Below are 27017 nucleotides of genomic sequence, written 5' to 3'. Positions count from 1 at the left end.
TTCAGGCTGACCGTTGAACTTGAAAGTAGGTTCAAACTGTGGCTTTTGGGCTGTTTCCTCACACAAAGAAAATAAATTCTGTCTCTAATATGAGGATTTTTCGCATCGCGCCGTGCTATAGTTTTAATCTCCAGCAGCTGAGGTACGCAGCGCTAAACGCCATCTTGGGTCTCCTCGTGCCACCCTATGCAAAGGCGGTCCGGCAGCAGCCACCCGCCCGCCCGGGCCAGGCCCGGCGAGCGGCCGCCGGGCTCCTCCCGCCGCAGTTCTCGCGAGAGCTGGGCATGGGCGGGGCGCGGGTGGTGATTGACAGTCGTGCGGTCTCCGCGCTGTCGCCATTGTGTTGCAGGGAGAGGCAGCTGGCTGGGCCTGGCGTGGCAGGCTGTGGGCCCGGCCCGACTTGGCCCCTCCGGTGGATTCTCATCCCCTGGATGTCTGCGCTGTGAGAGTGAGTACAGACCGCTTACGGGGTCGAGGAGGGGAAGATGTCCCTGCACGGCCCAGCTCGCGCCTGTGTGCGGGGCCGGCTCCGCGCCAGGGCTGGGGGGAACCATTTTGTCTCGGGGCTGGCGCCTGGCTCCTCTGCCCTTTTCTCTGCCAGGCACCTCTGACGGCCGCGCGGCTCCGCGCCTTCTCTGGCAGCGGAGCTGTGTGACAGCCTCTGTCCCCCCGTTCCTTTCCTCCCTCTGGGGAGCCTCTACCCTGCGGGGTCGGGGCAGAGCGGCCGGCGCTGCCCTTCAGCCTGGCGCGAGCCCCCGTTCGGCGTTGGGCTGGAGCGCGGGCGTAGCACGGGTGCGGCCGTGAGCTCCTGGCCGGGGCCTGGGCCGTGCTGGCCGGGCCTCTCCCTTAAGGCCAGGGGAGGAGGGTATGGCGCCTTCTTCAGCGGCTCTGCGGAGCGCCCGCTGTCTAGAGCCTGCTGGCCCTAGTCTAGGGGAGCAGGCCAGCGTCACGGCACCAGCTGCTGCATCGTAGGCAGACGATCGGCATTTGTGAACATTTTTCTCGCTCGTGGGACTCCTGAGAGGCTGCTGAGTTTTTTTGTCAGTCTTCCTTGATTGAAGGTTGAGAAAATACCCGAACAAAGAATTGTGCCGACTGAGAGAATGGTCCCTGAACTCCATCTTGTTTGTCATAAAACTATGATTGTAAGTAAACACTGAGAAAGACACGTGATAACAAGTTGCTTGGGGAAAGCCTTATGAACAGATATATATCAAACCATACAAAAACCTGTAGATGTAAAAGCTCAAGACTTTGGTACAAGTGTCACCGCATAGTTCCAAGGTAGAAGAGTTGAATTTAAGAGCTGGGAGTGAAGCATGTGCTTCTCTCTGATTGAGGGTACAAGAATGCTTTAAGCTGTTAATAGAAGGCATGGAAGCTAGTAAAGGCTTCCCTTACTGGTAGACATGAGTACCTCAAATTGCCCCTCATTTCTCAGTGGAGGGGGTCAGGGCAGAAGAGAGGTGGAGTGAGAGGTTTTTGTTTGAAATATGTGCTATTTGTGTTATTTCTGCCTTTTGAGATTACACCGCTTTCCTGACAGGACCTCTTGGATCTTTTATCTCTTGTTATCTCTATCCATGGCTATGTTAGGTTTAGTTGATATTTTATAAATTAGTTGGAGGGATGGCCGATCAGGAAGGGCAGAACATTTGAGCTGTGTACTCAAAACAGGCCGTTCAACTCCACCTCCTGTTACACGTTGGTCATCTGTTTCCCAGGTACAACTTTAAATGTAAAGCTTGATTTCAGAACTTGTTTTCTTACCAAGTCTTGAAGAGGCATCACGTGTATCCCTTATTCCAGGAGACACAAGAGTTATTTCCAGATTTTTCCATGAGGTTTTGATTGCTAAGTTGCATAACATGGCAGGAGCTGATGAAATATGTTGCTTTGAGAAGAGTGCTTCTCACCCTGCTCTTCCCTTTGTCATTTCTCTGTTGTTGGATATCAGCATGAGTAGTGTCAAAATGATGGAGAAGCCAGAAGTGTGTTTTGCCAGGATAGTGTGTTGAGGTTGCTCCATGAAGGACACAGCTGGTGCCTTATTTGAGTAAGGTGTTCCTTTCCTTTGTGACAACAACATGCTTTTAAATCAGTTCAGACTGCAACACAGCTTAGATTTTTTTATTATTATTATTTGTTCCTCAGAGAAGTCACTTAAGTATTTTTTGGCCTCACTACCTTCTGTGTAAATTGAGGTGACTACTTTGTCATTATAGAACTCATTACAGCATGTTAATTACCACTTGGGATTTGTTGAATTCCTGTGTGGGAAAACAAAATGTTCGAGGTTTTAATTTGAGTGTCTTTCTGCTTATTCAAAAAAACCCTTGAGATGCTGATACTGTAAAAGGGAACCATTTTCATTCTGAAATATCCTATAAAAACATGATATTCCCCTTGCAGGCAAGTATTATTGTGGCTTTAATAATATGATTTTTTTGTTGTTGTTGTGAGACCACTGTCTCGCTCTGTCCTGTGTTCTGTGATTGCTTAGCATGTTCACCTTGACCACCTCGTTGTGTTATCATGATCAGTATGAGCTTTATGTGTGTATTCAAGCCAACTGTGAAGACGGTTGCTTCTCAAGTTGCCAAGGTACAGTGCTTAAAATGGTTTTCAAAGAACTCTGGACCAAAAAAACAACAACAACAACAAAAAAAAAAAAAAAACCCAGAAGACTACTTACTAGTGTTGATTGCCAAAGTTGAGATGCTGAGTATCTAGTTCTATCTAATATATTCAGGTCATGGCTCCATTGACTTCAGTTGCAGATACATGCTTTCATGATTGCTGCTGGTTGAATTCCAAGTAAATTTTATGATGGATGCCCAGAAATTGAAGAGCTCTTCTGTAGTGGTTTTTAAAAAATGATTAATCTGAATGACATGCTTCATGTTGCCGAATCTTTGTTGTAAAATCCAGTTTCCTCGAGCAGAAATTCTTTGCCTAGACCATAAGGCCTTTATTTCAGTACCTTTCCACCTCTGCATCAAACAAGGAAGGGTTCCTCTTGTCAAATGCCTGTTCTTACACAACTCTGATTCATCTTTATAGCAGATCCTTCTCTTTTGCTGGCTGAGGCCAGGACTGCAGAAAAAATGTACGTCTGTGTTAAAGAAATTAATCATAATGTGTGTGCATAAACTGACAAATTAAATTTTGCATTTTCTAATGTGCTGCCTTTATCTTGTTTTAACACGTTTTTCGTGTATAGTTTCTGCAAGATTTCTTTACTTAGGCAAAGAAAATACTGTATAGATAGTATCATCCTGACATATTCAGGTTGAAATCACAACCTGTGCTAATTTACAAGATTAAGCTGATTGAATACATCATCCTCTTGGGGTTACCACTGGAGGAGAAAATTAGTCTTGTGACTTTTTATGTATGTTTGTAGAAGCAATTTGCTAATCTTGGATTCCATTGCAGCTTCTAGAGATAGTTGGCTCTGGTGTCCACAGTCTTCCACCCTGTCCTTTCCTATCTGAATGCTCTTATTTTGTCTGTTCTGTGGATGGTACATAAGCAATTTTATTACTATTAGATGATCTCTAATTTAGTCTTGAAGTTCTTATAACTTCTTACACTTCTGTCTCTTCCCGCTGTTCATCTGGACATTAATTTCTACCAGCAGGAGCTTCCATCCCTTCTTCTAGAACCTTTGCATATTCTACATATGTCTGTGTCTGACTTCTGTCTATGTTACTTAATTCATCTAGTTCCACACCGATCTGAAGCAAAGTGATCCAGAAGCAGAATTATCCATAACGAAAGTGATAATGCTGGCGCTTTTTGTCAAGTACTTAATAATACAGAGTTGGATCCATTATTCTGTGAGCCTGTCCCTTATATTTTGTATCAGGGTAAAACATAGATGAACAGTGCTTTGGATGTCAGATCTCATCAAGACCTACAGCTGTCCTGTCCAGCATACACCCTAGTCTATATTACTGTGACATTGATTTAGCTTCACAGTTTGCAACTTGAATAGTTACGTCTTCGCACTCGCTGCAGCTTCAGACAAGTACTAGACTTGCAGCGCATATTATGGCAAATTACTTTAAAGCTTAAATTAACCCTCCTTGCAGTGTCTTATCTGATGTTACAAATATGAATAAATATGATTGTTACATTTTATTGCACAAACAATCCACTTGAAGTGGTGTAGCTTACATTTTTAGATTTGTTCTTACCGAGTTTCTTTTAAAATTCCACGATTGACAGTGTCCTTCTGTACTTTGGAACACTTAGAGCATTCTTATCGATACAGCTGTATTTACAACTTTGAGAGTTGAATACAATTGCTTAATATTTATGTATGGGTTTAACTGTGATCTGGGTAATTTAACAAATTCATTGTTTCAGGTTCCTCCTAATCCAAAGTTAGGCAGGTGAGAATTTCAGATTCCTGAACTGATCTTGTTTAACTAGTGGCGTCTGGCAAAAGTGAATGGGTTGCTAATGTTGGAAGCATGGTCTAAAAGCTGGTGTGCTTCTCCATAATACAACCCAGTAGCTCTTTTGTACATGAATGTAAGTATTCACTTAAGCTTGGAATGCTTTATGTTACAGGTTTGTGGGGTTTTTTTAATTAAAAAAAAAGAGGTTCTACTTGCAAGATTAAGCTTTTAGGCTACTTTATGTTGTGACCTGTGTTGTAAAGCTAACAACTGAACATGCACCAGAACAGTGGTTAAAAAACTTTCCGTTAAGGAAATTAACTTCAGCTGTCTAACTGTTTGGTCAATGGAGTTCAGTACAAACTAGCTTTTACCAGGTAGAATATGTAATGCAGCATGACTTTCAGCTAAGATTAGAAGTCCTGAGTATGTGAACCCAACTTGAAACTGCAGCCAGACATGAGGTACCTCAGGATTGATGCAGCAGCTTTTCACAGACTCTGTTGCTGATGAGCATAGCTGATGTGTGGAAAAAAATGTGCTTTACTGATGGATAATTTTTTTTCTGATATACCTTATTCCCATTCTCAGAAGGTAAGGCCAGAAGTAAAAGTATAAATAAATAAAACAGATTCTACCACTTCTGCAAATCGCCTTGTACCAGTGGAGTTCTCTGCCATCTGTTTTGGAGCTGTTAGCTATCACGCTACTCTCCCCACACCACTGAGGATACTGCAGTTCTCTTAAATTTTTCATTTAAGAGCTACCTTTTGTGGTCTGATTCTGTCTGTACCATTCTGAGGAGGAAGAGTCTGGGAATGTTAGCAAACCAGTTAGCTAGCTATCTGGAGATTTTGAGCAATGTTAAGTCAAGATATCCTTTCAAGGATATGAATGACTACAGGATCACTTCTCATCAGAAAAGGCACCAGCATTTCTTTTGAGATGCCTAGAAATACCAAAAGAGCAAATAAACACTCAGCAACTCAAAGGTAAATTTATACATACCTGTGAGACAGCATGTGCTCTTTTATATACATTAATTTTCGTGGGAGTTGTCTTTGGAGATGTTAAATATTTCTTTGAGACGGGTAGATTGTAAATGTATTTTTCTCACAGGAGGGTGAAGTTTCATGGCTTTGACCCTGAAGAGTAAGTCGGAGTGTAGTTTCTGCAAGTGTTGAGATGCAGTTCATTAACAAAAAAGTAATGTATGAATTTAGGAAATCTGAGGACTCTTTCCCCGACTCCTGGCTCGTTTTCTCTTAATACTAGTGCTGCAGAGTTCCTAAGGGAGTTCCACTTGTAATATAATAGCAAGAATATATTGTAATACGATAATAAGAATAGCAAAAGGGGCTATGTTTCTAGTTTTCTAACATGGAATGGGAGGAGCTGTAAAGAAGAGGTTATAAAAACTAGGGTATGAACTCATTTCCCCGTCTTACTCATGCACAGTCAGACAAAGCACGTTGTAAATATTTGTATGTGTGAGTCATATTTATGATACACTCAGAATGACTTGTGCATGTTTTGCATGTAGGTCCCTGCTTCTAAAAGAAAAAATAATCGGTATGTCCTTATACAGGATACAAAGAATGGAGTCAAAACCCTCAAGAATTCCTCGAAGGATATCTGTTCAGGCTTCCAGCGCTTCACTAGGATCTAGAACATTGGCTGGAAACAGTTTAGCTGGTGCATATAGTGCAAGAGAATCTTCACGGAGATTAGAATCTGGATACCAGGTAATGTGTTTTGTCTTTTTCTGTAAAGTGTAAGTTAATTTAATGTCTTTGTTTTTCACCAAGAAAAACCCTAAAACCCAGACAAAAAAAAAAGGGGGGGGGGGAATACAAGGAAAAGTCCTACCCAGGGCCTTGCATTTGTGAACAAAACCTAAGATTAATTCTAAAATGCAAGGATTTAATAGCCAGGCCAATGACCGTATTCTGCACTGTGAACTGGTAGATTCTAGGTTTGCCATCTTTACCTGCTTTTGTTTGTAGCTGCACCTTTAAAAATCAGCTGTTCGATGACTGAAGGGCATTCTCATACTATGGATCTGTTTTTGGCACTAGTCGCTGCAGTCTTAAACCTGGGTAAATGGGGTTTCCTGTTGGGGGGAGGTGAGGATTTTGTTTGAATTTTGATGTGTATAGGGTGTTACACTGCATGTGTGGATGATGCAAAAAGTACAGGAGTACGTTGCGGTTCTAAGAGTTGACAGTAGGCTGTACTGCTCTATAGCACCTACTTTCTTTGCATTTTGTGAAGGGAAGAAGAGGACCTTTAGGCTTACATCCTGCTGCCATGTCAGTATGTTAATACAGCTAGGTTTATGTGCAATAGACAGGACTGGAGTAAAGGCATTTGCTGTTTCACGTCCAACATTTTACACTGACTAAATTGCATTTGTGGGGGAGGGGAGCCATGCTCAAGAATGGGAAGTCACACTCTGCCGTTACTTTCACTTTGAAAGAGTATTATGGGAAGTAGAGATTAAACTACTTCGTAAATTATTTTGGACACTTGGAAACAACAGGTGGTTGTTTGGCTCAATTCTCTTACTATTTTGTTTCTGTTCCTGTCAGCAGTTCTCACCTCAGTTTTGGGCCCAGAAATGTAAGCCCATCTTGGTCTTTGAAATTGCAGAAACTTGACTCTGTGATTAAATGTTCATATTTTTTGATAAAATGCTTAGGAGTTTGGTCCCTGCTGGCAAGCTATCTGGGACATTGTATTATATAATGCCTTTTCCAGAAACAATTTTACAAGTAATAGAGCATTAATTATTTTTAGCACAATTACACCTATATGCATTATATTTTGCCATATCTAGCATGCATGTGTTCATTAGTATATAGGCTATAGGGAGTGTCCAAGGGTAGTCTTCAGTCATTTTTGCTTTTTGGATTCCGACACACTTTTCACTGGCTGTCTGCTCAGCAAAACCAAATCGCATAGTCTTACTCTTTTGTAGGGATTTATGGACCCACACAGTCTACATATCGCACTGAAAGCTTTTGATCAGAAGATGAGTCTTGAGCTAAACTGGCGCTGTGAAGTTAGATGTGTTACCGCTGTTATGAAATTATAACACAAGAGAGTTACGTACTTTACATTATATCATTTGTTACATGAACTGCAGTATGTTCACTGCATATTATTTTTTGACTGTTTCCTGTTGAGCAATGTACTTCTGATCTGAGGAATGATCTTTACAACACTTTCCAGTTGAAACAGAGGGGAAAACAGTTGCATAGAAGGTTATGTTGTATCCCTTCTTTCCACTCCAATTCATAGAAGGTAGTCTGAGAGCTTGTTACACAATACTAGAGCTTAGTGATAAAAGCATAGGGAAGCTCCCTCTCTTGAGTGACCTTTGGTGCTTACAGAGCTGGTAGGAGCAAATACCATTATTGCTTGCAGGTTAAGATGACAAGTGGCTGGGGCAAGAAGCAAATAGTCCTAATAAGATTAAGTCCAGTCAGATAGGAATGGAATGGGCAGGCCTTTTTGCTTTATTAATTAGTTCAGAAGCCTACCTTAAGATATTAAGAGCTGCTTTGTTACCGAAAATCATAACCAAGAAAACTCTCCAAACCAAATGATAGTTTAGAAAGCCGACATCGGTTTATCGCAGCGCTGGGTGCATGGGGGATTTTTCCTCCTAGCATGCACACCCGGTTGAAGTCATGACAGGTATTTAAACAGTTAACAAAGTTAGTTAAGCCTACAGGTCCCACCCCTTAACTAACTATTGGTTAGCATCTTTCTTACTTCGTCCTAAAGATACAGTTCTCTTTTAATTCACTAGGCATGCCCAGAGAGTAGGGGGCTTATTTGGGTTGGGGGCTTTTCTAGCCAGGAGGTGTGGGTTTCACATTATAATGAGGCAGGTCAGCCTTAGGACACCCATTTGGGGCGTTTCACTGACTTTGTTGTTTGGTATGTAAACAATACCAAGTCTCAAGGTTGTGTATCAGTTATCAGGAGACCCAAAAGCTCCTTCAGGGTGCTGTATCTCAGTATACTTTATCTCAAGGGAAACAACATCAACATAACCCAAAACAACCAGTCACCACAGCCAGCCCCTTTCCAGGAAAACTAATGCATATTTTAGTTCATCTGACACAATATCTTCTTATCTGTAGAAAGTTTGCACAAAGGGCTCTGTTCTTCGTATGCTAACTAAATTGTTTAAGTCTTCGGTATCAGCTTCAGTTCCAAATCATTGAAAAGATTTGTCATTTAGAAGAAAAAATGTATGGCTATCAGTAGTGCTTTGGATATATAGAGGAAAGAGAACTTGGAGACTTGGCTCTTTAATATTTCTGTAACTAGAGGCTGTACTTGATTATAGCTTAACTCAAAAACTTTTGGAGACAGAGCAGTCAAACTTTGAGTAATTGGTTTTGACTAGGGCTAAAAAAAAAAGTTTTTTGTCGGATGGGTTTGTTCTCCTTCCCCTTCCCTTTTTTTATATAGGTATGAATTCTTGTAGGTCATACACTTTTGAGATCAGTCTGAGTAGTAGCCTCTGCTCATCTGAGGAGGCATAACAAGCAGGTTAATTGTAAACTAATCTGATGTATATGACATAGCGTTGTTTCTAGGTGACTTACAATACAAAAATCAAATTAGTGTAATGGTATGAGAAAAAAATTCTATGCTTTATGATACAACATTGTTAACCATTTTGTGAGAAATGAAGTGGAATTTTGGGGTTTTTTTTAAATGGAGTTGTAGGGTCAAGTGTAATGTATAAAATTGTTTCAAATATTTTCCCGATCACATCTTTGTGCTACTGAAAATAGACACTAAAAATAGAACACCTTGTGTAATGCTTTAAATAGTCTTAAGCTGAACTGAAAAAAGCAAACTGAGATTTTTTTTTTATTTTCATTTCAGATATAGCAATTAGGTTGAGCTTTCCTGACATCAAGCCTGATCATCTACTTTCTCTTAAAGCCACTTTTTTGATACAAATATGTTGCTTTTTTCCTTTTTATTTTGGCCTTGGGACATTTGTCAAAGAAATAAGCGCAGTGCAGAGATGCCACAGCTACCAAAAGCTGTGTTGGCATTAGAATGGTAGATGGTGAAGTTCCATGAACTGGCTTTCGGTGTTGTGCTGGTGTGAGTGTGTTGTTCTTGGATTAAGGTCTTTACTGTGGTGATCCAGACACTTAAGATGAAATTCTCAGATCTTCAGAATCTCACAGCTGGAGAAAAAGGAAGGGCAAGTATTTCTAGATCAATTAAGTCTGCAGGTATGGCTCATATTAAGAATGTTTTAAGAGAGCTTAAAGTTGTTTAGTCTAGTGCCCCTGGGCAGATTAACCATATATGAAATAATTTAGAAACCTGATGAATCCTTCTGAGACTTTGAAATATAAGAAAACTTGCTGGCTGATACTTTATTTTCAGGTTTAATTTTGCTTGTGAGAATGATGAGCATGAATATTTCTTCAGCTTTTTAAATCCTAATATTAAAAGTTTTAAGAAATAGTGGCAGAAACTACTGTAGTTGTAGTATTAATAGCTCATAGAAAGGGGATGGACAAATAATCACTTAAAACTCTGCTTAGCTGTAATGAAATAGTTCGATTTCTGTTAATATTACTAAATTCAACGATTATTCTGTGGAACAAATTAAATTGCAATGTCTTTCCTTAATTATCATCTATTCATTGAAATTCAGTGAAACTAGTCGTGTAGAACCTCATCCCTTAGGTTCTCTTAAATATAGACAGATTTGTATGTCAAACGCTTCCCAGTTTCATTATTAGAAACTTACCTGTGTAGCCAAGGTAGAGGTTGGACCTCCTGAGTATCTTGGAAAACACAAAAAGAACAGTTACAGTCATTGCCCTGCAGACATCAGTCTTCAAACAATTTGAGCACTTTGTTCTGAGGTAATGGAGCAAACAATGTTTATTTGCAGGACTGTTTTGCCAAACAGTCTTAGTTTGTTATGCATATCAAACTGTGGATACAATATCTTTGTGCTGTGTCTGAAATCGACTACGAAAGCTGTTTACCTTATTTCTTAAGCCCAAAGTGGTTTTGTACCCAGTGCTGTTTACTGTTTTATGGTGGTCTTCAATGTTAGTGATTTCTAAGAAACTTAGAGACACAAAAGTTTCAATTTTGTAGTGAAAAATGGAAATGTATTTTTTGCTGCTTGCATGAAATGTAATTGGAATTAATAATGACTAATTTGCAAGCCTTCCCTACCAATAGCATAATGATGGATTATTAGAATAGACTGCATAGAAGTAAAACACTTAAGCAGTGGTAAAAGGGAAGTGTTTAAGACTCGAAGAAGATACCGTGTAATTTGCAGTAGTGTGCGGTTGTTTTTTTTTTTTTTTAAGGGATAATAACTTGATGACATAGTTGTCCCATCTATTTTGCTAGGACAGATCATGCTCCTTATATAAAAATAATTATCTGGTGGTAGGCCCAAAACATGGTTTTTCTTTTTCTTTCCCCCCTGTTTGCACCCACTCTTTCCTGTATTAAAACTGATGACCAGGACAAGACAGGTGGCTTGCTTTAGTGGCCAAAAAGCCACTTTTGCTGTGGCACTTCTCCTGTCATGGAGACTCTTCTTCTACGCATGTGGGGTTTTTTTACCGAACACTTGAAAGTGAGGTCCTTAATTCTGCCCTGTTGCTGGAGTACCTAAGTTGGGGTAATGCCTCAAAAGCCTCACACTTCAGCTTTTTATTGTCCACAGTCAAATGAGAGGACAGATATAGGCGCTGATAATTGCTAGAAAGTAGTTAAAAAAATCTTTCCTTTTGCCAGTGGTTCTCTTAAGCCTCTTTCATTTATTCTTGGGTATCCCTTGAGGTTTCTCATGAAAGGTTTCCAGATTTGTTAGTACTTCCACTTCCCTGTATTTTCAACATTCAAATCAGATATGGAGTTCATTTTGAGTTACAAGATGCATATGATAAGCATGTTGTTCTTCAGGAATCCAGTGTATTGAATAGTTCCAGTAGAGACTGGGGAATTGGAGAAAGAGACACCCATGAAACTCCTTGGAAGCTTACAACATCCTCTCCAACTCGCTACTCAGGGACGCTTGATCATCCACATTCTGGAAGATTTTTGGGAAGCAGGAGCAGATTGGTGAGAATTGTTCATATGTAATACTTTTAAAAAAGAAAAAAAAAAAGAAAAAAAAAAAATCAGGGTTTTACCTTAGCCTTCCCAATCTGAAAAGCTGCTAGCAGGGTCTCACTGTAATGTTTCTACATAAGTACGTCTTACTAAGTCAAGGTGGAGGGAAGATAGCGGTGTTAAGAAATTATTCAGAGGATGAAAATAATAATGTATATTAGTTTTGCTAATAGTTAAGAAATAAATTTGAAGTGAGCGTGGCTCTGCAAGTATCCATTTAAAAAGAAAAAAGGAGGGGGTGATGAGGATCTCGTACATGTTGTAGTCCTATAGGGACTCCACTGGGCCCCAGGATGTGCCTTCACAACTCCAAAAATATAGTTTGCTTCTTTGACATTCTTATGCACTGTAGAGTGACAATAAAACACTTTCAATTGCAGTAGAAATATTAAGATGGGAAAAGCAGAAAACTGTGAAGATGCTTGGCAGGAAGACAGTGAACACGTGAAAATTCTGCTCACTTTCAAATGGAAAGATGTTTGGGTACTTGAGAGTGCTCGCATCTTAAATAGGTGTTTGTTTTCTTAAGGTGATGACACTTTGAGATAAGTGGGGGGGAGGGACAAACGAGTGTGGAGATGCTGGCTTTCCGGGAAGTCATGGTAGGTGTCTCTACATATAGTTGAAATGCAAATGGAATCTGTGGTTGTAAATGGCCTACATGTGTAGTTAAGTTGGTGCTGTAGAGTTTTCAAAATAATACATTTTTTTCCCATTAGGGTTCATTTTTCTCTTAAATTCTAATGCAAGTGAACATTGCAGAAGACACTCTGAAACTTCCACTTACCAAATAGCAAATTATTAAAAGATAAGTTATATGTTAAACAGATGATTCATGAGGGAAATTAACCTGGCTTTGTACTTGGTTTGTGATGTTAGTTTCTGTGTCTTCCGACCTGTCTTTTATGATGGGGTAAGAGAAGTACTTAGATACTTCTTAGTTTTAAAGAGTAAATAGTGTCATAAGCCTAGTAAAAAACATAGTAAAATAGAAATAAAACAGAACTATAACATCTACTCTAATTTGGTTGCTTCTTAAAGGATCTTGGTTGTAGATACTTTCTGGGAGGACAAACAGCTCAACTGACCTTTTTAATTGAGCTCAAGTTTTTTGTATCAAAAAATAAAATACAAATATTTCAAATAGAGAGTGAATGCCTTGGCTGCAAGTAACCAGACTAACAGCTTTATGGGCTATCCCATTTTTTTTTTTATTTTGTTTTTAGTTCTAGTTTCTGAAAACTCTTATTTCAGTGCTCTACAGTGCAAAAATTGTTTTGTACCCATTCTTTGAACTGTTTCAGTTGCACTTGAGTTTAATGTAATCAAAATATATCTGGGCTAAACAGTTTGCTAGAAGCTAGAGCTGACTCCTTAGTTAAGTATGTTTTAGGTTGGTGAAAAATAAGCTGGATTACTTAAACAATTAAATAAAATAATGGAAGTTACCAGTTTTGGCCATTTCTGGACAGCAAAATTATGTTTCCTTTGAGATCTGTAAAGCTATATTTGATCATGTTTATAGCACCTTACAAGTCAGGAATATCTTTTTCCCCTGTAAGCCACATCTATCTGTAAAGGAAAAATAGTGCTGGTTGTAATAGAAACTGGCTTTTGTTGGTAGGACTGTCTTGAGTAAACCTGGGAATACTGATCAAGAGCACAAGCATAAATTCTACATTATTTTTAAATAAAAAGGCTTTGCATCTTAAAGTTATTCTTTACTACTTTTCTGAGTCTTACATTATGTATGCTTTTATTCAGTGTAAGTACATCTGAAATACTGTGTCTGTAATTTTTTTTAACGTTATTTCAGCCTACGTCGTCTTCCTCTCATTTTACATCTGGGTGTTGTGGTGAGTCTGAGAGAACTCTGGGAGCATATTCAAGACTGCATAGCCAGCAGCGAGATAGTGATTCAAAGAGACCTAAGCTATCTTGTACATCTACCTCTTCTGTGAGAAGTAATGGCTTGACTGCCTTTTCAGGTGAGAGGTTGATAACTAGAGCTGAGTTACATGAAAATTGTCTTAAATAGCAAGGTCGGGTTTTATCAAGGTTTTAAAAGACTTTCTTTGAAATATTATGCTTTCATTATTCTTAAATATTAAAAACCTACGCCTAATAGAAGTGTATGTTCACACTGATAGCAGTATCCAAAGTACTGAGAACGCTGTTAACATGGTCTTTTGAAAACCCAGTTGTACTCATGTCATTTCAAAACTATTATCCAGACCTATTCCATTTGCAGTAAAGCTGAACTTCATGGCTCAAATATGTCTTAACTGGTTGACACTGCAAGGAAAGAATGAATGTAGCTGCTGTTATTTAATGAATCAAATTGTGCTGGTAAACCTACATGCACCAGGGACAGCAGAAGGGAAATCTTTACCTTACTTAGCTCTGTGTTCCAAGAAGCACAGTGTCATGGCTGGTTAGAGCCATGTTGTTAGGGGTCAGGCAAGAAAGCATTCTTTTTTAGCAAGGCCTAAACTCATTCTGTAGGCCAGGCAAAAATAAACATTCTACGCTAGGAGCTCTTTCAGGAAAAACTGAGATTTTCATTAAAGCTGTAAATAAGTATGTGATACTTGGATAGATGTGAGTTAAGCAATATGCTAACAAAAGTCTAAAGATCAGGAAATAACAGTGAAGAACTTGTATTGAAAGTAATTCTAGAACATTTTGAAACAGACCATTAGATCCATTCAGATTGCCCTTGTGAGTATGGATCAACATTCTTTTTATATCCCCTTATGGAACCACGCGGCCATCCGAATAAAAGTTAATAAATTCTTCGTCAAAACCCAGTATTGTTGATGCTTTCTTACTCTTTGTTAATAAAATGACCACCATTAACTTTTCTCATTATGGTGTAGGACTGTCTGTCTTTCCATTTCTAGATTGGTTGGTCATCACACTGCTGACCAATGAATGCTTAAATTTGGATTTATAAGTTAGCAGTAAAACAAAATCAAGGTGGATTTTTTTCAGAGCCATTGAAGAACACTTTTCTGGAACAAGAGGTTTTTTCACAGCTGAAGTATTTACAGTTCCCTATTTAGTTGTTGGAGCTCTTAGCAAAAAACAAGATCCCTTTTTAAACTGAAGTGTTTTAGTCTGCAATATGAGCAAGAACAGTATTGGTCATTGTTTTACAGTTGTGTCTAAGCTGCATTTGAGCTTCAGCTATCTTTCTGGAAAATGAATTTTAGGAGCATTTAAGAAGCATCATTAGAACAGCAGCGTTTACTAAGTCTCAAGCTGCTGTTTTGCCATATTGTGAAGCCTATTTAATAACTAGCTACCATTAGAAAGCAAGATACTATTTCTCTTCCTCCTCCTGTCCTGTATGAGTGTTAATGGGTCTGACTCGTCACAAAAGTAATTACTACTTTTTTCCGGTTTAGCTTTCAGAACTAACTCACTGCAAGATTAAGTAAGTGCCAGCATCAGCAGAGTGCTGCTTACCCTTGGCTTCATGTTGGCAGCTGGCCACTTGATCAGCGTAGTGGTATTGTTAAAACTCACACTTGATATGGTATAACCAGAATGCATGCATAAGTACCAGTTTTAATGGATTTTTAAATGATTAAAAAAACCAGGGGATTTATTTACTTTTTCTTTCTAGATTCCTCTTGGAGGTACAGTAGGATTCCTAGATCTTCATCAGTGATGCTTGGCTCCCTTGGAACTGAGCTGGTGAGAGAGCGAAGAGAGTTAGAAAGAACAACAGATCTGTCTGTTAATAACCTGGTGGATCACAGCTACAGAAACAGTGACTTTTCATCTTCAACATGTATGTATTGTACAGCTGAAAGCTTGTAAACCCATAGGTTGCATGCCTGTTAGTTTCTTCACATGTTCTTTTAATATTGTCTTCAAAACACAAAGCCAAAAGATCTATTTAATTTTAAGGCATCCTTTTAAATAAAGCTGGATGACCACTTGCCATGCGTTGGCTAAACCATCAAAAGATACATGAATGGTTGACCTTGTAGATGCATTCAGTCATAAGAAAATGGTATCAGTGTTTGCCACTGTAACTGTGTGAATAGTCAGTAAGCCTCTTTTCTTGTTCATCTTAAGATCTCTTTGTATTTAGGTATGGGGAAAAAAATAATGTTAATTTGACTCAGTAAGGGTTTTTCATTTAGGTGCCCGTATCGTATTATCTCTTTCCATTTGGATTCTTGAGTGTTTATTAGGGAAAACTGCTAGACCACTGAAAATTAAAAATTAACACATACTTTACATGAGGCGAGAGGTTTGTTCCATGGTCACTGCTAGAACTACTACGGACTGTCATTTTCACTTTCTATTCAGAGTGTTATGGTCTTTCAGAGCTGTCTCAGGGGGAGCTCGTCATCAGTCTTGATCTGCCACTTTTTGCAGATGCCTTAGTGGTATTTTATAATGCAGAAATTTAAAAGAAAAAATTACCATTTTTACAAGTATAGAAGATAAACAGAAAAGATAAAAACTAGTTCCAGATTTCATCCTGCAGAGTTGCCTTCTCAGAAGAATATGTTTTAATGTCATCATACTCTACATTTCTTTTAAAAAGTGGACAGTTGGAGTTTACATGGTAGAGCCTAATGGGAGAAATGGATGGGTGGACAGCCTCGCTTTGTACTGTCCATGCTGCATTTCTAGCAGTAGTGCCACTGTTAAGTGCTATAAAAATAACTCCAAACTGTGTTCCCTGCTATGTAATCAAAACCATATGGTGGATGCTTGGCAACTGTGCAGATGTTTCTTTAGTTGGAATCTGCCAGATGGATAAACCTCAGCTTCAACAATAAATGGTGATTGCAATGCAGAACCTATTAAAAAAAAAAAAAAAAACAAAACCAAAAACAAAACAAAACCACCAAACCCACCCAAAACAAAACAACCACCAAAACTACAAACATGAAAGGTTTCAATTCCAGAATACATAGCGAAAGCTTCTGCCTCCTACCTTAGTCTATCTATGCTTGCTAAGTAGTTAAAATATTGAAGAAGTTTCCCTTCTTATGAGGTTAGTGGGCTTCAGCTGCTTCCTCCTTCCTCTTCTTTCCCCCATGTCCCACAAATCTAGCCATTTGAGGAAGGAGCTGAGCTTCTGTTAGTTAGCTGCTTCACATAATGTTAACTGCAGTTCAGTTACAGTATAATTCTTTTCTGTGTGTCGAGGTACTTACACAGTATTTACAGAAAATATGCTTATAAGAATCGTAGAATGGTTTGGGTTGGAAGGGACCTTTAAAGGTCATCTAGTCGAACCCCCCTGCAATGAGCAGAGACATCTTCCACTAGGTCAGGTTGCTCACAGCCCCTGACCTTGAATGTTTCCAGGGATGGGGCATCTACAACCTCTCTGGGCAAACTGTTCCAGTGTTTCACCACCCTCATCATAAAAAAATTTCTTCCTTATACCTAGTCTGAATCTACCCTCTTTTAGTTTAAAACCATTACCCCTTGTCCTGTTGCAACAGACCCCACTAAAAAGTCGTCCCCATATTTCTTTCAAGCCCCCTTTAAGTATTGGAAGCCTGCAAAAAGGTCTCCCCAGAGCCTTCTGTTCTCCAGGCTGATCAACCCCAACTGTCTCAGCCTTTCCCCATAGGAGAGGTGTTCCATCCCTCTGATCATTGTTGTGGCCCTCCTCTGGACCTGCTCTACCAGGTCCATGTCTGTCTTGTACTGAGGACTCCAGAGCTGGATGCAGTAGTCCAGGTGGGGTCTCACAAGAGTGGAGCAGAATCGCCTCCCTCAACCTGCAGGCCACTGGGAAGCATTGGGTGATCAAATGTACACTTAGAAAGTAGGGGAGGACACAACAATGTGGTGATAGTAATCTAATTGACTATAGGTAATCAAGGTAATTTGGAGAGCAGGTGAGATTACTAATCCAGTATGTTTAAGTCTGATCATGCTTAAACCAGTTGCATAGCAGAACATGTGAACTAACTTAGTTGTTTCATTTCTTTGATAAAAGCAATAGCTAGATAACCCTTTTGGGCTGGAGCAGTGGAATTAGAGTATTTCTAGGGTATTCTTTTTATTTTTGAGTTCTCAGTTTAAAACATTATTATAGTAAGATACACATCTAATTTAGGGTACTATTCAATTTCTGTTATCCAAAGTCAATAATTTTATGCTATCTTTAAGTAGCATTTGTAACTGCGGCTTTTGATGTTCTTGTGATGAGAAGAGTAAGGGTAGCCTGTTGTAATAGATGGGGAATATACTTGGCTTTATCCACGCATTTGTTTTGGGTGCTCTGGTGTCTGCTACACTACTGAAATTTTGATTTACCTGTCTTTCTCAGTCTACAGACAGAATGGACCTTTAAGTTATAAATAGTATTGTATATAGTTTGCAGTTTTTAATTAAGATGCTGTTCTTGCGTAAGGTCTGACAGGTGGTCAGAATTTTCGTATTCACGTGTAAGAAAGCGAGTCACGCCTTGGTAATCTGAAGATTTTGAGGGTGTTAGATTCCAAATGGATTGAGCAGACTGAAACCAGTCTAGGTTTCAGTCTAGCTTTAGAATTCTGGTAAGTAAATTTAAACTTAATACTGCTCTGGAATCTGCCTGCCGAATTTGAAAGAATTTTGCATAAGGATTAAGAAATCCTGAACTTTTGCATTTACACTTTAGAGTTATCAACCTGGAATATAATTAGAGCATATCTTGTCATAGTATTCTTCTCTGCTTTTCTGCAACAGATCTTCAAGACAGGCCTGCCTCTTCTTATGCAGAGGGAGCAAGACCGAAAGAGAACTCGTTAAGCACTTTGAGGCTGAATGCATCCATGAACCGCCAGTTGCCTTCTGATCATCAGCCATCTTTTTTCAACAGAGACTCTAACATGAGCTCTTCAAGATCCAGCTATTCTTCAAGACAAAGGAGAAATGAATTAGAATCTCCCCAGAGGAGCATGCAGCCAGCATTTTCTCTTACTGCCATTAGAGATGAAACTTCTTCCTCAAGTGGTTCTGAAAGGGTTTTATCTTCTCAGAGGTCATTGAATGAGCCTGCAGCTGACAGCGAAGGGAGGCGCACCACCAGACAGCTGCTCTCTCGTTTAGCATCTAGCATGTCATCTACATTTTTCTCTCGAAGGTCTAGCCAAGATTCATTGCATACAAGATCATTAGGCTCTGAAGAGTCAACGGTGGTCCCAAGAATTCAAGCTTCTACTCTGTCGAGCAGTAATGGAGCTGCAACTCCGGAAGTTCCAGGACTTCAGACATCTGAAGCGTCTCAGGGATTTAGTTTTCTTAGACGAAGATGGGGTTTATCAGGAGTTTCACAAAATCATAACTCTGATTCAGACGGGGAAAGTTACAGACCAGACTCTGAAAGTCGGAGCACGGGATCCTGGTTACCATCATCTTTGAGGAACAGATGTACGCCTCTCTTTTCCAGAAGAAGAAGAGAAGGGAGAGATGAATCCGCAAGGATCTCCACCTCTGATACATCTGCTAGATCACAACATGTCTTCAGAAGAAGAGAGTCAGGTGAGGAGACCTCTCTTGAAGCATCAGATAGCCTTCCTCGGGCTTCTATTAGCAGACCACCAACACCTGCAGTATCTGGTATTCCTACAGCTACTGCCTCCTCACCAGATTCAGCCCACAGTAGAAGAAGTTCTGGAATTCTGCCTGGTTCTCTCTTTCGCTTTGCAGTGCCTCCAACATTAGGAAGCAGTCTGTCTGACAATCTTATGATAACTGTAGATATTATTCCCTCTGGCTGGAATCAGTCTGATGGACAAGAAAGTGGCAAGTCTAAAATACCACCTTCAAGAGATCCAGAAAGACTCCAGAAAATTAAAGAGAGGTAAATTAGTATGTTCTTTTGAGATAATAAAACATACCTGACAACATGAGAGGGTTTTCTGTAACCATGATGTTAAAAGGAAACTTTGCTTCAGAGAAGGCGGCAGCTCGGTCCTATGTCACCTGTGTTCTCACTTTTGTCTTTAGAGAAACTTGGTTTAATCCTCGTAGGTTTGATAACAGTTTGAATGGAATTGTCATTATAAAAAGTCTTACATGAAATGCATCACAGCGTTTGTTGATATTCCTTCCTATTCAGCCTGCTTTTAGAAGATTCTGAAGATGAAGAGGGTGACTTATGCAGAATCTGTCAGATGTCCTCTGCAAGTTCTGACAACCTTTTAATAGAGCCATGCAAATGCACTGGAAGTCTGCGGTATGTTCACCAGGAGTGCATGAAAAAATGGCTGCAGTCCAAGATTAATTCAGGTAAAGCAGACTCTAGACCAAGGTAGACTTCTTCCAGTTACATTGGGAGGGTTATCAGCAGGGTTACTCTTACTATTACTAAGGTATGTATTTGAAAAACAAGCAGTTGGGGACAAACAACAGTGTGGCACTTCCAGACTTATTGTGTGTCTCTGCAGCTTCTCATGTGAGTAGTTGCAAGAACTGTATTTGTCGTTCAGAGAATGACATTTTTGGGATTGTCTACTAAGATATTAGACAAAATATAACATTGCAGAAGTGTAGCTTTAGAGCTACTCTGCCACTTCGGGTGAGTTTCTTCCCCATCCTTCCTCATGCATGTGGGTCTTGTTTTTAAGACTTTTATAGCCAGGCTGACTGTAGCAGAGCGATAGGAAAAATGTTTTTCTGTTGTGACTATAAATATATGGGTTTTTTAAGATACTAACTCCTATTCAAGGCAGTTAAAACTGCTTGTTCAAAAAATTACTTCAAGGTGCCTATAGAATTTTTTTTTAAGAAACACTTCAGAAATTGCACACTGTACAAGTGTTTTTGTAATAAATTGATTGACCAGTTTATAACCAAGTTACGTGTAGTATTTTTAAGGCTTAAAAGTAGGTGGCTTGGTAGAAGACAGGGAGATCATGGAATACTTTTTACCAACAGAAGGTGCTAGCATCCGTTTACTTTTTTACTCAGTATCAGAGGACCTGCATCAGAGTAGGGATGTATTAGAAGCCTCAGCCTGTAGGAGAAATTAATTTGAAGTATTTGACTATGTAAGATATAAATCCACCATAAATTTGCTTTGTTCATCTTGTTGCTTACGGAGCAGCTCATTTTAAACCTGGTACTTTAAGACAAAGTGTTACTCTGGCAATAACTTTAAGCTATTCCAGTATATTTATTACTATATTTGTATATTTGGATTGCACTGTAGAATTCAAACAGCCCAAGCAGTAATTTTATGCCAGACTTTCAGTGAGAGGCATATGGTGTCCAGAATGAACATGAGGCAAAATATGGAGAGCTGGATAGGGAATAAACATTCTATAGCATTCAAATTCTGACAGTAGCAGATAATCACTATATTCATACTGGAGGCTTTCTTTTCTTCTAACCTTGCTCTGCAAAATAAAGCCAAGAATTAGTTACAGCTTGTAATGCTGATATAATTGTGTCCTATTGTTGCAACTTGACACTGACTTTCCCCTTGCCCTTCCCCACCAGGTTCTTCTTTAGAAGCTGTAACAACATGCGAATTGTGCAAGGAGAAGTTGCATCTGAATCTGGAAGACTTTGACATTCATGAGCTCTATAGGGCACATGCAAATGAACAAGTTAGTATATTTTGCCTAATTTGGTAAGTGTTGGTTTAGTGCTGGGAGGGCCTTCTTCTTTAGAGAAGGAAAATGTGTCTCCTTTTCAGAAGGACTGTTATGCCCATAAAGTAATGTCAACATGGAACATATTTTTCTCCTCAATATTCAGACAAATTCTGTCTTCCTGCTGTGCTTCCTATATGCTGTGCTTCCTATAGTTGAGCTTTCAGTAAGTGTAATATATCTCTTATCTTTTTCTTAGTTGCAGATCTGTCATCTAGCTTTGCAGTCCAGTGTCTCTGCCACATAGGTGCAGTGGGAGTACTAGTATGATTAGATTGAATTTCACATTGTCATGAATTGTCTGTCTTTCCTTCTAGCTGTTCTTTTAACACACTTAAGCAGCTGTTTTAAACATAGCATTAAAAACTTCTTTTGTTTCATTACAGAGGTAGAAACTAACCTCTTTTATAACAGCTTCCTGCTGTTCCTTCAAGTACTTTCCTAAAAGGACTTTAGTGGTTAAGCATTGGAACAGGCTGCCCAGGGAGGTGGTGGAGTCACCATCACTGGAGGCGTTCAAAAACATGTAGATGTGGCACTGTGGGACATGAGTTAGTGGGCATGGTGGTGTTGGGTTGATGGTTGGACTTGATGATCTTACAGATCTTTTCCAACCTTATGATTCTGTAAATAATTGCAGGCCCATTAGTATTACTTTTATTATATAAAATACATTATCTTAGAACTACGGGATCGTGTAGTATTTAAAAATGAACAAATAACAAAAAGCTGGCATTATTTTAATGAACTTTATTCAGAGGGTTTTCTTTATTCTCTGGGTTGTGTTCTGTGAATATAGAAAGACTAATGAAATTGCCTACCTCAGAAGTTGAAAGAAAATACAAAGTGACACCAGTTTTGGGCACCAAAAAACCTCTAATTTTCTTACTTTTTAGTGTAAGCTCTTACCCTAGTATTCTAGTGCCTGTCACTTGAGCCAGACTCTGAAAAGTCTTTCTCCAGAGTGCCATCATCTTATGTTTTAGCACTACTGATTGTTGGTTACTGTCACCATACTTTGATAGACATAAGAGCTTTGAAACTTTGTCCTAAAGAATTGACTTTAAATGTTTGGCAGTAGCATTTTGAAAGTTTTTCTTTATCTTAGCAGGGAAAGTAATTTCTCAAAATATTTAGAACATCATAAAGTTCTTATAATATTTCCCTTTATTTTTGCTTTCTGTAAAGTGTTGGGACCACTGAAAAGAAACCAGCAAAGTTTGTTGTTTTTCTTTTCCCCAGTGGTATAATACTCTGATTCTCAGATTCCTTCCTGTGAACTAATCATGCTGACATGTTATTTGTAGAACTCTTTCTGTTTATCTTCAAGGATAACAGGTTAGATCCAGGGTGGGTGGGAAGAACCAGAAGGATAAATAGCTTTTCAGTAACTAAATTTTTTTAGTATTATATTTCCCTAATTCTCTTGGAACAACTAGAGATCAAATATATAATGTTTCCAGTAAAATTTAGTTCATGTTCTACTTCTCGAATCATATATGCAGACATATCACTGACATTCTGAATGTTTCTTTTGATCTCCTTTAAGGCAGACTATGAATTTATCAGCTCTGGTCTCTACCTTGTAGTGTTGTTACACTTATGTGAGCAGCGCTTTTCTGATATGCTAGGAACTGCAAGTGAGGCCAGCACACGTGTCAGAGTAAGTATGCAGAGATTTTATGGCAGGAATTGCTCGTACAGAGAACTTGGAACTAGATTGTTACCTTGAGTGACCTAGGAGCTAGATACCCAAGAAGCATGCTTATTTAACAAATTTAGGTCTAAAATGGTCTGGGTTTGTCAATGTAGTAACCCCATGTTTGATTTGCAACTGAAGGTACTACTTTATTGCAGTTACTGTGTTCCAAAATCATTTTTGTCAAGGTTCTTGGTAATTCATTGCTTTGCATGTATGTTGTCATGATTATTGTGAATTTATGCGAAACTGAGAGATTAACTTCCCTCTGTACTAAACATGTAGTTGAGAATGTTGGACTATCTTGTTTGATTAATTTTTCTCATTATGCCAGTCTACATTGCAAATGTCTAGACCTTGCAATGCTTGTCTGCTGGATTGTGCCTAAATATGTACTTGAATATTACGTTCTGAAACTGACTAGCTATAGTATGATTTTCTGGCATTAGTCAAAATTCTTATTAGTTGTATTTGACTGGATTCTTGTCACTTAAATGACTTGGCTTAGAAATGCAGTAAGTACACATTTTACCAGTAAGAGATCATCATACAAAGTTATTTCTGCATAGTGACTCATGCAGAAATCCTGTATTCTACACGTTTATTTCATACTAGATAATGAATCCATGCTTTTCATCAACTGAGCTCCTGAAAAGCTGATTTTTTTTTTTTAAATTATTATCACATACAAACAATTGGCAATATTAAGCTTGTCCAATGCTTATTGGAGTGGTTGCTAGCAGGTACTAGGTCTTCGGGGTAGAGACAGGACTGCGCTCTAATGTATTAGAACAGTGGTCCTCTTCTATGCACACGTAATGTAGAGCTTGTATTCTGTTATCCACAAATGAAATGTCCAGTTTCCTCTGCTACAAGTGTGGAGACATATAGTAGGCAGCATCCAGTACAGGTTATTAGCTTGAATGTATTGCAGAAATAAGATGTTTTTACGGTATTTTCATCAGAGGCGGCATTACACACTTGTGTGACACTGCTTTTTAAGCCAGTGGGAGCACCGACGTGTGTTTGATACTGAGCATACACCTGAGCTATGGAAACTGTAGTGTTATATTCTTATTTCATTTTATTTGCTGTGTCTCAACATCTGGACTATCACTGAAACAGTGATGTAGGTTGTCACTGACGAAAAAGCACTTGCCTCGGACATTCAAAGTTGCCTAAGGAACTTGTATTCTTAGGGATTTTGGCTTTGGGGTTTGATACCACGTACTTCTAATATTAAACTGCCACCATTGCCTAATAGTAATCCTGCTCTTGAACTTTCTATTTACAGTTAAAATCTTAAGTGTATTTATGCATTTTTCATTAACCTCATTCAGTCAGAGGGTTTGGTTTTGTCATATTGATAGTGAAATAAATGAAATTGATCCAACAGTCCTTACAGATTATGTTTTTCTGCATTACAATTTCTAGGAACGGTTTTCATAAAACTGGCACTTGTTTATGTGTGCTGCTTTCAAAATTGATGTGTTTTACAGACTGTAGAACATGAAGATGATGCCACTAACTGCTACCAGAAACATTTCACATAGAGTGGAAGCTGAAATAACAGTGCAATAGCAATTTGAAGTCTAATGTGTGGGGATTTATATTACATTTTGCATTGATTTTTGTAAGTTGGGCAAATGGGTTAGGATAACCATCATCTGGGATGAAGCTTTGGGATATAAAAAGTGAAGAAAAAGTGAAGAAAACTTTGCTAACTTGTTGCAAATTTCTGCAGATAACTTTGCAACTTTTAAACTACTTTCTCTCTGCCTTGTTTCTAGTTTATTAACCTTGCAAGAACTCTTCAGGCACATATGGAAGATATTGAAAGTAGGTGCTTCCCCTCTTCCCCTCCCCTCCCATTAGATCAACTCACAGTAAATGAGTACAATCCTCCTTGCCAAGATTCATAATACCAAACTTAATTACTGAAAAATTTACTTTACCCAGCAGTGCTTTTTCCATTATCAGTAGAATTATTCTGAGGCAGAACTGGTTTTAATTCTCCATGATTAATTTCCCAACAGCATGGAGTTGCTTAGACCACAGAAGTGTTTGCTGCAAGTGGTAACAAGATTCCTTACTGGTACAGATTGGTTATTGTAATTCTGGTAGTATATAGTTAAGGAATTGGTGGTGACCTTCAGGTTGTAGCCTTTTACGTGAGTCCTAGTAGAAAAAAAAAATTTAGAGTTTCACTGCACTTAAATTACCATATTTCTCTTGCCATTTCCTCTTCCCTCCTTTCTTTTTTGCCCTCTTCTCCCCTTTCTTTATTTTTATCCACACACACTTGTTGGTGTATATATTCCTTGATCAGACCTATTCACTTCAGGAATGAAATTTAACAGTTGCCAATTTCGGCAAAGGGCTAGCCTACTTTTCACCAAATGGCTTCTTCAGTGTGCTTAAATTCAAAACTATATGCTGACTTCTGGTAAATGTATCCTGAATCTTAAATATTATTTCTGGGTATGATGAATAGGCAGTAGAAGGGTGGTTGATCTACCTTTTTTCTAGTGTGCATGTAAATGTCTGTTAACATTCAAAGTTTACATAAGAATTTTCAGTGCATAGGATGTATTTGGAGTATGATAAGGAATGGTGTGTGTGTGTGTGTGTAAATTTTAGTTCAAGGAGCAGATAATTATTTCTGCATTCAGAGCAGACAAAGGTGGACTTGAGTTCAGAATTTATTCCTAAGTTAAGTGCATCCTTATTAGAGTAAAAAATTAATGAGTGCTATTTCACACACAGTAATTTAATCTGTATTTGATGCGGGCTTTATCTAACTTGCAGGTGAGGAATAATGAGTTCTAGATTTATTACTGATGCTACTTTAGTTACATTTCTTTTCTAAGAACTGGAGAAGGGAGGAGACAGAACTTTCTTCTTTTGGTGTTCAGAGATGGAACAAGTTACTCAAGTGTAAATACTTCCTTGACTGCAGAGTTTGCTTAGGAGGACAGATTAAATTCCTGGTACAGACAAGCTAACGCTTCACAAACCTATTGTAGATGCTTGTACTGACTCTTTTATTATAGATGACAAATGTGTATTTGTCTTTCAATTCACCTTGCAACAACAAAATCCTATGCATATGTGGGCTTTATGTTCATTTTGCATATGCTGAAAGAGTGGGTGTGGAGAGAGGAGCTGCTTCCAAGTAGGCCTGATTTAATTGCATTAAGCAACATACATATAAAAAAGATTTTTTAAGAGTCTTTCTGTTTGTTTAGACTACTGAACCTTTCAAGGTGTATTAGTATCCAAATTGTTAACTTTGTGAGTCATTTCTTTCCCTTGTGTTGGGTGCTGCTGTCATGGATTGAATATATTCTCCTCTGACTACTGTTGGAATTAGCCACTGTAAACACTACATAAAAGTTGAATCTCTGGCGTAATTAAGTTTTCTTCCTTTTGTTTTGAGGAAGAACAGCAGGAGGCCACTGCATTTTGTAATGTAGAGTTTTATTTTAAAAACACTATATTTTTCAGACATGAGATGCATTTAAAAGCTAAGCTATGTACTTACACAAGATTTGGGTGGGTATTACAATCTGCTATTTAATATTATAAAACTACCTTTATTTCCACTAGTCATCTGAAAGTGCTCTAATTTTACAGACCTTTGTTAAGGCTTCTGATTGTACTGTGTTGTTCCAACAGCTTCTGAGGATGATTCTGAAGACTGATGCTATTAGAACTTTCATACTGCAAGAGACAAATGGAATTGCTGCAGAAATGCTGAACTGGCAAGAACAACATCAACATGCATTTGTTTTCTTCCTCTCCTTAGTAAAAAGTGCATTGAATATTACTGTAGTTTTTGAAGCATTGTTGAATTCAAAATCAACTGCTGCACATTGGAACTCAGTGGACTTGAGAACTACTCAGCATGTGCGAGGATTAGATACACGTAAAGTAACTTCCCTTTTTAAATGATGAGGATGATGTGCTTTGTTTTGGAGGACATCAGATTTTGAGTATTTAAGGAAGCTATATCTCCCTTTATGTTTCCTTTTTACTGTAGTCAGACTTCTGGTTTTGTCTATCAAGTTTTGCTCCTCTACTGGC

The 27017-nt window shown here is 38.7% G+C and overlaps 1 protein-coding gene across 3 annotated transcripts; it reads left to right on the top strand.

The window, feature by feature from the left end:
* The first annotated feature begins 343 nt into the window (after window positions 1-343).
* On the top strand, window positions 344-27017 carry MARCHF7 (membrane associated ring-CH-type finger 7). Of its 3 annotated transcripts, XM_059820143.1 has the most exons (11): window positions 344-448; window positions 5998-6154; window positions 11394-11552; window positions 13420-13591; window positions 15235-15402; window positions 18321-19437; window positions 19696-19865; window positions 21078-21187; window positions 22782-22895; window positions 24722-24770; window positions 26610-26681. In XM_059820143.1, the coding sequence occupies exons 2-11, from the start codon at window positions 6008-6010 to the stop codon at window positions 26633-26635; spliced, it is 2232 nt and encodes a 743-aa protein (XP_059676126.1). In that variant the 5' UTR covers window positions 344-448; window positions 5998-6007; the 3' UTR covers window positions 26636-26681. The 3 variants fall into 3 exon arrangements, with proteins under 3 accessions (XP_059676126.1, XP_059676125.1, XP_059676127.1); XM_059820142.1 differs by lacking the exon at window positions 24722-24770 and having other exon boundaries at window positions 26610-27017; XM_059820144.1 differs by lacking the exons at window positions 344-448; window positions 24722-24770 and having other exon boundaries at window positions 6004-6154; window positions 11358-11552; window positions 26610-27017.

The sequence above is a fragment of the Gavia stellata genome, chromosome 8 (genome assembly GCF_030936135.1).
Source record: "Gavia stellata isolate bGavSte3 chromosome 8, bGavSte3.hap2, whole genome shotgun sequence".
NCBI lineage: Eukaryota > Metazoa > Chordata > Aves > Gaviiformes > Gaviidae > Gavia > Gavia stellata.
Note: the sequence above shows the minus strand (reverse complement) of the source record. Positions and strands in the feature narration are given on the sequence as shown.